At 38.6% G+C, this 10,943-nt stretch overlaps 1 protein-coding gene across 1 annotated transcript; it reads right to left on the minus strand.

The window, feature by feature from the left end:
- Positions 1 to 46: 46 nt before the first annotated feature.
- Positions 47 to 10,943, minus strand: LOC109674667 (butyrophilin subfamily 1 member A1-like). Its single transcript, XM_074081703.1, has 10 exons — positions 10,685 to 10,943; positions 10,084 to 10,211; positions 9,246 to 9,593; positions 4,895 to 5,176; positions 4,613 to 4,780; positions 4,452 to 4,472; positions 4,332 to 4,358; positions 3,417 to 3,443; positions 3,198 to 3,224; positions 47 to 1,414 (listed from the first exon to the last, which is right to left on the minus strand). The coding sequence occupies exons 2-10, from the start codon at positions 10,160 to 10,162 to the stop codon at positions 741 to 743; spliced, it is 1,653 nt and encodes a 550-aa protein (XP_073937804.1). The 5' UTR covers positions 10,163 to 10,211; positions 10,685 to 10,943; the 3' UTR covers positions 47 to 740.

Consider the following 10,943-nt stretch of genomic DNA (forward strand, 5'->3'; position numbering starts at 1 on the left):
TTTTGTTCCCATTTTCACATAGGACACAGTTCTGGATTTCCTTTTTCTTAATCTTTCTTTTTTTATTATCATTGTACTGGGGGTACATTTTGACATTTACCAAAATTTTTACAATATATTATACTTGAATTCATCCCCTCCATCATTATCCTTTATTTTCCCCTCCCAGGATTTTCTGATCAGTGAGAAGCTGGCAGTTCACTTCCCAGAAATCTTTGGCTTTTGCTCAAATGGCTTACAGTTATATACCAGACTTCTCTGCCCTTTGGCAAACTCCATGAGTAGATATTCAGTGACACCAGAGCCGGAAGAATGAACAAATTGAGCTACTAACTTTCAAAATACTTGAACAGATGTCTCTGCATTGCTAACAGTGGAGCCATGTACTGAGAAATCACTCTATTGTGACCCTTTCCTTCAAACACCTTCTTCCGCCATATTTGATTGCAAAAAATAATAAAAGAGATTTTTCTCTTCAAATATAGGTAAACATATTTACTTCAACACATAACAAGCATCAAACCAGGAGAGAGACCCATGCACATGTTTGGAGTTTTCTTATAACTAATTAATGCTGCCCACATAGAAACTGCATTCCCCCAAGTGGTAATGTTAGAGAAATTCACTGGACTTTTCCCATTTCTCTTTCTGCCTCTCTGAAATCACCGCTCAAGGACAACTTTCTTGGAAAACAACCCCATACAGAGTTTGAATGAAGGCAGCAGAGCTGCTTGGAAGCCCTACACCTCACTTCCTTTGAAGGATAACAGGGGCTTGCTTTCCTGGGGGATGTCTGTATCATGACTCATTAGACGAGTTACGGAGGACTTTTGAGAACAATCTGGACAATTTTCAGTGTGATCTGAAGCTAAGCAGATGGTCACAGACTTGCCAGCACCCTGAAGGCTAAAATAAGGGCGTAGGGCCCCACAGAAGATGATTCTAGCAAAGGAGTAGATATGGGACCCATCAACCATGTTGTAAAAAGACACATCCCCAGCTTCCCAGTCCAGAAAAACTCCTATCCTGTGGGGGAACTCCCTCAGTGGCAGAAGCTTTGAATTGGTGTCGAGAGCCACAATTTTCCCTTCCTCACATGCCACTAGCCAGAAGTTCTTTGCTGGGATTTCCTTAAACCACCCATCTCTCTTCACAGTATCAGAGCAAACACCCAGAGCCCATCTGGAAGTGGGCCCAACTTCTGTCCCTATATTTACTTTTACCTCCCAATAATATTTCCCTGTGGTAAAGCAATTCTGACCTAAAACACTGAGGATGCTCTCAGATTTGCCTTGCTCTTGTTGCCTCGAGGCATCGCAGTCCTGAGCAACTTTCTCTTTTGGAGAAACATGTCTTCCACTCTCAGACAGGATGAGGTCGGGATGAGCTGTGTCTGGATCCAGAGAAACAGCCACTGTTGGTGTGGGGGAAAAAAGAGCAGTGCATTGTGGAGACTGGTTGGCTTTGGAAAATATGCAGATACTGTGTAAGGGTGATGGAGGAAAACTAGAAGAGAAATGGAAGAGTAGGCAAAACAATTTACGTTTCATCATAGGACACACAAGATGGATAATTCTTAAAAGGACCAGGGATGGACAGTACTTCAGGTAACCTCTGTTCCACAAAGATTGAGACCATCTAGACAGAAGAGCTAATGCATCTGAAAACCCCAAGTAAGGCATTTCAGGACAAGGCTTCCTCATTCTCCTTCAAGTGCCTGTTAATTTGCCACTTGCTCTTAGCAATTGAGTCTTACCATATTTCCAATTTTGTGGGCCTACTTTCACATCAACCTTTTCAGAATCATTTTTCTGTGGGATTATGAACTAAGTCATTCATTTCTCATATACCCCTGTTACATTTCGAATTACTGAAATACCAGGCAGTGTATTCAGGGAGGTCTGAATTGGGAAAATCACTCTGTCCTTAGTAGCTGTGATCTTGGTGAAGTTGCTTGATTCTCTCAGCCTCATTTACCCTTGTGATGATGTAAATAATTATGGTACCTCAGCAAAATCCTACTGAAAAAAATTAGATAGTAGGTACAGAGCTTAATGCTATATCTTTTCCATGATGAACACTTGGCTAATTTTAGCTTCCAAAGTTTACAGTAATTACTACCAGTATAAAAGCAATAGTATTAATACTAATAATACTGAATATTCTTCTTGTCACACCAAACATCTTCAATAATTAAATTTTTTTCTCAAAGAATTTGAATATGGGAAGTAGAATATGTTCTAGTTACTAGAATATGCAATTAATCAGGACATGTTTTTTGGGTACAATATTACTCAGAGTGCAGTGGCATGCACTAGAAATTGGTGATCAACCTACAATCTGGGAAGGCAAAGACTGTTAGTGCCCATTATCCATCCACTTCACTGAGGCTTTTCCTGTCTCAGGGTGGTTACACAGTAACTTCTTTCTTACTGCTATTCTGTCAATGTTATTTACAAGAATGAGTACACAACATCACTCAAGTCTCAGTTTAAATAACAATTCTTTTGGGGGGGTCCTTTAATCCACTATTTTCTTTCATGGTAATCTCTTACTTCTACACTGTGTTCATCACAGTTTGTATATGTGCTTTCCCATGAAGTCAGAGATCCCACTTGCATTATTTATTTGGCACTGAATAGATGCTCCTCCATTTATGCGAGGGTTATATGCCAATGAGTTCATCATAAGTTGAAAATACTATAGTATAGGCAAAACTGCATTTAATATACCAAATCAGAAGCATCATAGCTTAGCCTAGCCCACATTAAATATGCTCAGAACAGTTACACTGGCCTACAATTGGGTAAAATCATCCAACACAAAGCCTGTTTTATAATATAGTATTAAATGTCTCATGTAATTTATTAAAGAATGATGGTATGCATAAATACATAAACAGTATGCAAAAAGCTGCTGGCAGCATGGTACATTCTGAGAATTGGTTATTTACCCTTCTGGGCTCATGGCTGACTGGGAGATATGGCTCATGGCTGCTGACCAACATCAGGACGAGGATCATACCATATACCCAGGAAAAGGTCAAAATTTGAAATTCAAGGTAAAGTTTCTACTTAGTGCATATTGATTTTGCACCATTATAAAGTTTAAAAATCATAGGTCAAACCATTGTAAGTTGAGAGCTGCCTGGACATTTGTGCTGAATACTTCAATAAGTGGTCTCTAAGTTCACTTACCTGCTTCAAACTGTTCCTTTCTCCAATCTAAAAAGAAAAAGAAATCACATGGGAAACTATGTCTCCGAGCATCTTATGAGCCAGTGGAACATCCACCTCCCTCATCCCTTTCTGGACTTCATCTTCAAATAAAATGGCACCTTTTTCGAAAATACCTTGGAAATGCCTCATGAAGTCCTGGGATGACTGTAGACACAAGACAACCTCACAGTTACTCACCAGCATATAATTTTGCTTTTCTCCAGTCTAAAATAAAAAAAAGTAATTAGATTCTCTCACCTTCACTTCAAAGTGTGAAAAGTTTATGGTAGTGTTGTATATCTGTGTCTCTTAAGGTTGGTGGAGTGACTCAGGTGTTAGAGTGCCTGCCTAGCAAGCATGCGGCCCCGAGTTCAAACCCTAGTACTGGCAAAAAAAAACCACAAAACCCAAACTTATGTGTATCTGGGTCTCCTAATGACAGTTATGGTCTGTTTGCTGTTTTTCTTCTTTCACATTTCCTGTTCTACTTCTCACACTTTCCACATTCCACCAGTCTAAGTCTAGTCCTTTTGGGAGAAGGATAGGATTGGCTTAAATTGTGAGTGCATGTTGTGCAGCCTAAAGTTTCAAGTTCTTCTTGTCATCTTTAAGCATCACTTGGCTCCAAATGTTTCACAGTGACTACCTCTGCTCTTATCAAACATCCATCCCCCAAAAAACAGAAAAACTCCCACCCTGGCAATTCCCACAAACCAACCAAACCCTACCTTGTCCTCAACCTAATGAGCTTCATCTTTATGTCTGCTGTGAATTATTCAAACAAGCCTGTCATGTACTTCCCTGGAGCATAGGGGGACCTCATCCTCCAGTTACTACACAGTTTGCCTCCTACAGCCCTGGCTGTTCACTCAGCTCCCAAGTGCAACCTGTGTGGTCCTGCATAGCATGCAGTGTCCTCTCTCCAGGCCATGAGTGTATCTGACTGATAAAGTGCTGTTGATTTCATCTGTTCAGTATTGGGTGTCATATGTTTGGCCATTTTGTGCTATTTACGGTGGAGTATCCCTCTCTTATCAACAAGGTAAACAACAGGTGATCAGAAGGTAGGGACAGGTGTGATTGTAGGCCAACGATAGCATCAGTGAAACTCACCTTGTTGATATAATTTCTTCCTTCTCTCTAAAAAGGAACAACAGCCTGTGAGATGCCAAGTGCTCAGCATGGAACAGGTACTTCCCTTCCTCCATAGGGCAGAGAAAATGGAGAACTCACCAAGATCTTTCTCAAGTAATTCTAAAGAAATGAAATAAAACTTTTAAATGATTTTACAGGGAAGAAGTCCTAGATCTATTTCTAGTTCATATTACTAAGACTAGATAATGATTTTCCATGGCTGTGGCTATGATGCCACCCTGTCTGATTCACAGTTTTACCTTTGTCTTTTCTTTCTTTCTCCTTTTCTTCCATGGCTTCCAATGCTATTTTCTTTGCCTTTTTCTCTTTCCAGGCCAAAAACACAGCAGCAATCAGACAAACGATAAGTATGAAGAAAGTCACAGCAAAAGCTGGCTTCCAAGGAGAGTCTCTAGGAAAGAAGGGCTCTGACACCGGGCCCCAAAACCTTATCAAAAATACACACCAAGCAAGGCATTTCCATTCCAGATCCCAATATCCCCTCCTTACTCCATCCTGTCCTCAGAATGAGCAATACTGACCTGGGATAGAAATAGTTTCCACCTGCTCTTGTCCGAAGAAGGGGTTCTTCATGGAGCAGGACACTGTCCCCTTTGAGCTGTCTCTCACAATGAGGGATGCCTCTACTTGGAACAATCCATCATCATCTTGGGTCTCATCCTCAGAGAGAGATAGAATCTTCTCTCCCTTGGCATCTTTCCATTGCACCTCAGGCTGGGGAAACCATCCCTTGCCTGTGCATGTCAGCTTTATTCCATCATTTTCGACACCCAGTATGAGGATCTGAGGGCCAGAACCCAGACCTGGAAAGGAAAGTCATTCATTTGAGACCTGGATAATTTTTATGTAGAAAACTAGAAACCACAGTAGTACAGTGTGGGGAGATGGGCAGGAGGATTTCTTTTTCCAGGAGTCAAATAGCTATCTATGGTTCACAAATCACAGAAGACTTGAAGCTTTTACTAAGAATCATACCAAGGCCTGTCAATAGTTTCTACCTAAGCATATCTGCAGTCAGGTTATGTAAGGATCTTAGGAAAGGGACAGGGTAAATTTTGCAAATGTTGAATTCTTTAAAAAAATTCATATATTTGCATTTGTCGTCTATTCTATTTGTGAGAGTCTCAAGGAAGGCTTAAAATGAGGCTTCTTATAGTAAATTCTTTAAACAACCTATATTTCAAATTTTCTTTTTTTTTCTCTGAGTTTTACATAAAGCATAAAGGTAGTCAGGTGAAATGAATCCATGAAGGAGTCAAGATGTTTTTATTTTTTGTCTACAACTCCTTTTTTCCCTTTTTGTCACCTCTCCTCTTCTTCAACTTGTCACAACTGGGTTCTACTATGAGTCTATGTACCAACACCCACATCAAAACATAACATTACAAGAGTGCTAGATGAGCCCAGTACTTCTAGACTACATATTATTTTGCTTTATATCACATTGTATGAGCTTTCTTATGTCTGGTTCAGTCCCCAGCTTAATGTAGAACTACATTATGTAGTTTAATGTAAGAACTACATTAAGTTTGGTTGCATCATTTTTTTGGTTAAATATTTTAAGACATTTAGTGTTTTACTACCAGACTCTGACCTTTTAGGGAAGACATGCTTCTGGTTCCTAGTTAACCTTCTGGGCAAAGGTTAACTGAATGAAAGATAAGCATGGACATATAATCAACTGACTGCTTCTAAAGGTCAGTCTTATCTTTACTGCCATCAGTTAAATAACTGATATAGGAAAGATACTGGAGAATGCCATATCTCTCATGAGGTTATTTCTGAGACTGTGGAAAATCTTTGACCTCTTACTGAGATGATATTAAAGTGGGATCACAGTAACATCAAAGGGTATTTCTCACTATTTCCTTCAATAGCTAATGGATTTAATGTCTTCCTATTAAAAATATACACAAAGAAGATGGATAAAATGAACTCTCTTTGAGAAAACATTAATTAAAAAGTATCACTTTAAATAGGTCTGATATTCAAAGGAGGAGAAGGACAAGGGCAGGTTGAAAAAAATACATTTGTCTTAGCAGAACAAATAGAAATTGAAGTGTTATTATAACCACATAGGTAATTTGGAATTGCCTGAAGAATCTCTATGAGAAGCTAATGGGAATAATGCATGTGTTAATTGGTGGAGATCTCACAATATTCTTATTCACTGATGGTACTGTGATAAGTGAATGTGTATATTGGAAACAATATTTTGAGTTATCTATGAAACATTAAAACGTTTCTGAAGATTAAAGTTTTAAGTGTAAAAAGCAAAAAACAAAGAGATAAAAGTGGATTGTAAGTAAGTACAAGTAAGAATGTGGAAAAAAAATCTTACAAACATAATGTTGGACAATAAAACCCAGGCATAAAAAAGTTCATATGCGTGAAATTCAAAACTGGGAAAATAACAACTAATCAGAAGAGTCACTGTCCTTGAGGATAGTGACTGCAAGGAGAAAAACAGATATTTTGGATTCTAGTTAAGTTGTGTTTCCTGATGTGGCTGCTAATTTTTCAGGTTTATTCACATTTTGAAATTTTATGGAGTGGTACTTCCAAAGTCAGAATGAAATTCTCTACTTATGTTATATTTCAGTATATCTAACAGAAAAAGTATTAGGAGAGAAGGTGAAATAGTTTGTGATGTTAGTATAAATGTGTGCTATAAAACTAAGGAGATGTAAAAGAAGTTGACAATTCTGAATATATAATACTTTTAAATTTCTATCAATTAAAGATAACATAAAATGAGAAAAATACAAACAGGTTTTTTTATTATTTATAAGAGACTAACTGCAAATTAATAGAAAATATTGATTAAAAAGTTCCTTTCCCCTTCCAAAAGCAATTAATTAAAAGGCATAAGCAGGAAATTGAAAGAAGAAAAATATACATTAGTCAAGAAAGATTCCTAATTGTTTTGTTATGAGAGTAATAAAAATAATAGTGTATCATTTTTCTCAGACTTGTAAAATAAAAGTGAAATAACTAGAATATTCAATGTCAACAAAGGTATAAAATGTGTATTCATGCAGTGCTGTTAGAAATGGCAACTCAAGCAATTATTGGGCTGTTCATATACTTAAAGAAATGTTACGATTGTCTTGAAACTAGTTGTCAAACTATAGGATATAAACTTCATAATTAAGAAATTCTGTATGTGAGGAAAGTGTATTTCATCTTTTGTCATGATTTAAAATAGAAAATAATTAATATTAGTAAATATTTGCATAAATTATGGGATTGCTATATAATGGAACATATGCAACATAAAAGAACACAATCCTTTGTAATTTGTGTATTATATGTTGTTAAGGAGAACAAAACAATTTGCAGAAAGAACATATTGCAAGATATTTTAAATAAAAATACCCACGTTACAGAGCAGAAAATTATTTGACTTTTTGATAGTGTAATTAACTTTACTTTGATAACTATTACTTGTATTTCCCTCTAAATTTTTCTTTCCCTGATTACAATGGTAAGTTCAAACTCCAGTACTGCCAAACCCCTCACTGCTTACAATTAGAATATTTTAGCTTCAGGCATATTTGTTTGGCTTACAATAGGAACTGCATGAAGAAAACCTTTCTTTCTTTATTGTTGAATGCATTAGTTAGAGCAATTGCATAATACAAGTTGGAAAATTGAGTCAAATAAACTTTCATCTTTAAGGGAAATAAAAGTTTTGATAGAGAGAGAGGTTTCTTAAAACCTAAGAAAGGCACACAAGATCTTCTGGTGCCTTTTGAGCAGTTTACCAGGTCTTTAATAGCATTTGTGAGTTAATTTTCAAGGAGGCAATTGTGCAGTGATATAAATAAGGCTTGAATGATGAGCCTCCTAGAACTAACTAGTGAGAGACCAAAACTGGAGTGGATTTGCCAAATCATGGATGTCGTGAGCTACATTACACACAAAGTACCTTCGCACATTCATGACTCTAGGGAAAGAGAGACAAGAAACTTGAAAAATAACTAGGACATAACTCATATCACCATTCTGACTGAGGAATCAAAGTCAGATTTAATTTTCTTTTAAAACAGTGAACACACTAGTTTATTAAAAGAGATTAGCATGTGCAATGTAGAAATGTGGTTATATAAGGAAAGAGATTTCTGGAAGAGCATAGAACAATCTGGTAGTAAGAGTTACATTGGAAGAGAAAAATCAATGTTGAAAGGAAAGAGTGGATTGAGACAGTAGGCATATAATTTTATTAAAGTTATAAACGAAACAACACCAAGGATGAAAATCCTGCAGTGGTCATTCAATGCTCTGTGTACTTTCCCTCAGTCTATTCCAGACTTTCACACTCATTCCTCTCTTCAGGCCTTTTGATTTCTCCCAAAGCAACTCAATTAATGGTTCACTCTGCCTCACTTAGTTACTGAATGCTGATCATTTTCTGACCTCAAGCATCTACTGATAATTTTTTCGACAGCATCAATCCACCCTGACACAGTCCTCCTATTCACTTCCTCCAAATAGCTCAGTGAAGATCTGGCCACTAATGGTCTTGGTTGAGACTCTGTTGGTCACAAAGCAGAGCGCTGCTCCCTGGCAGCAATGGTACATTTTGGTAATGGTGCTTTCTTCAAAATGTATGGAGAGGGACATGAATGGAAATAAAGTGCCCATTTTTAAGATAGATTTGATAGGAGTGGTTTAATTTAAAGTACAGTACAATAATTGTGAAGATAGACCAGACTAATTTGGATCAAACCCAGTGTCCAGGATGTTGGCCAACTCCAAGCATACCCACCTCTTTGCTTTTGCCCTGTTCACTCCTTCCTACTCCCCAAATCAAACATAGAACACTTGCATTTCCCTAAGATTGGTCTGTATTGTCAGATAATTACTCACCTATAACTTTTAGCTCCAAAATGGCTTCTTCAAAATCACTGCCTTTTTTAAAAAAACACTTGTACAGTCCATTGTCTGAGACTTGAAGATTGCGGATTCTCACAGCTACTCTTCCCTCAGACATGTAATCCTTCAACAACTCTGTTCTTCCTTTAAAATCTACTAGTTGTTCTCCCACCTGCTCCATCCCATTCTGATACATGTACACCACCTCTGAGAATTGGGAGCGGAACCACCGCAGCTCCATGTTCTCCAAATTCATGGCTGGGGACACCCGGCAGGGGAGCACAGTATCTGCACCCAGCATAGCCACAATGGGCTCTGAGGGGCCAATCACTAAGAATGAATCTGTGGGATAAAGCCAAAAGTGGAAAGGATGTCAGAAAAGACCTGCCTGGACATTTCAGAAGACAGTATCATTATTAGCTAGGAGAGCCCCATGGGCCTTCCCTCAGTCACACAATTATTCACAACACACATTCGGGCTGAGGATGTAGTGGTGCACAAGGCACAGAGGACTTTTACTCCTGGGGAGCTTGCAATCAACAGGGAAATCTCATATAAAGCAAATTATTTCTAAATTGTAATGGTAGTGTACTTTATGAAGGAGGCAGGACAAGGGCTGGGAAATCATGAAACTAGAGTTTTCAATCTGGTCTTTGGCATCAGAAAACACATTTCTTATGAAGATTCATTTTCTCTGATGAATGGAGAAATAAATCATTTTATCAAAATAGAGGATTTAGAATGAATGCAGGTATATATTACAATTGGAGTGATTTAACCCTTCTATCCAGAGACTAAGAGAACCAGGTCTAACAAATATAAATATCCTCACCTGAGGCCCACATGGACACCTGGAGAAGAAGGATAGAGAAGAAGTCTCTTGGCAGACAGAGGTCCAGGGAACTAACCATCTTTCCCAAGGCAGGGACACTGTGACCCAGAGGGAGGCTCTGGGAATAGCTGGGTGAACATGAGTAAAAAGATAATGACTAAAGAGGTTCCTGGTGATGCTAAGAAATGGTGTCTTAGAGCTGTCAGTCCCCTGCACTGTCTTCCCCAGGGAGCACCAGGGAAGCCCTTGACACTCACCAAGAGGCTTTTAATTCCCCCTTTCCTGGGAAACAGACCTCATCTCAACAGCCATGTTCTGCTGTGATAAACCTGCCCCACATCTCTCTAAATTCTCTTATTCAAGAACATTTTATCCAATGACAGAGAGACAGAGGGAAGGAAAGGAGCAGCATGGAGAGAGATGGCATCAGCACAAACACTACTCTGGCGTCCATGAATACCCCCCGCCCCTGCCACATTCCTGTATGATGGAGGAAAGACATAACTCAGCTTTCCTGTGTCCACCCATATGATCCTTGCCAAGATTCCCTCACTTCCCTCCCTTTTGCTCATAACCCAGGAAAGACTCATTCAACACTCACATTTTTAAGCTCTTAATCTTAGAGAGAGGAAGGCATCCTGGAACTCTTCAGTCACAGGCACCAGGAATGAGAACTCTCAGACCTTCCTCCCAGTTCCCCTCTCCAGGCTGCCTAAAGGTCTTTCCTGTGAGGTTTGCTACAAGATGCTTCAGGAAATTTGAGGAGGAGGAAGGCAAAAGTGGTCATGTAAAAAATTCAGAAAACTGGAAAGAAGCAGCACCCCCCCAAAAAAACCTCTCAGGGATAAATTTCTCTTTCA

Source organism: Castor canadensis, chromosome 8 (assembly GCF_047511655.1).
Source record: "Castor canadensis chromosome 8, mCasCan1.hap1v2, whole genome shotgun sequence".
NCBI classification, from domain to species: domain Eukaryota; kingdom Metazoa; phylum Chordata; class Mammalia; order Rodentia; family Castoridae; genus Castor; species Castor canadensis.

Excerpts from the sequence above, each read along its gene's own strand:
- LOC109674667 (XM_074081703.1), bottom strand. The coding sequence starts at position 10,162 with ATGGTTAGTTCCCTGGACCTCTGTCTGCCAAGAGACTTCTTCTCTATC. Across the intron at positions 9,594-10,083 it reads GGTGTCCATGTGGGCCTCAG|ATTCATTCTTAGTGATTGGC; the intron begins GTGAGGATATTT and ends TTTATCCCACAG. Across the intron at positions 4,473-4,612 it reads GAAAGAAAGAAAAGACAAAG|AATTACTTGAGAAAGATCTT; the intron begins GTAAAACTGTGA and ends TCATTTCTTTAG.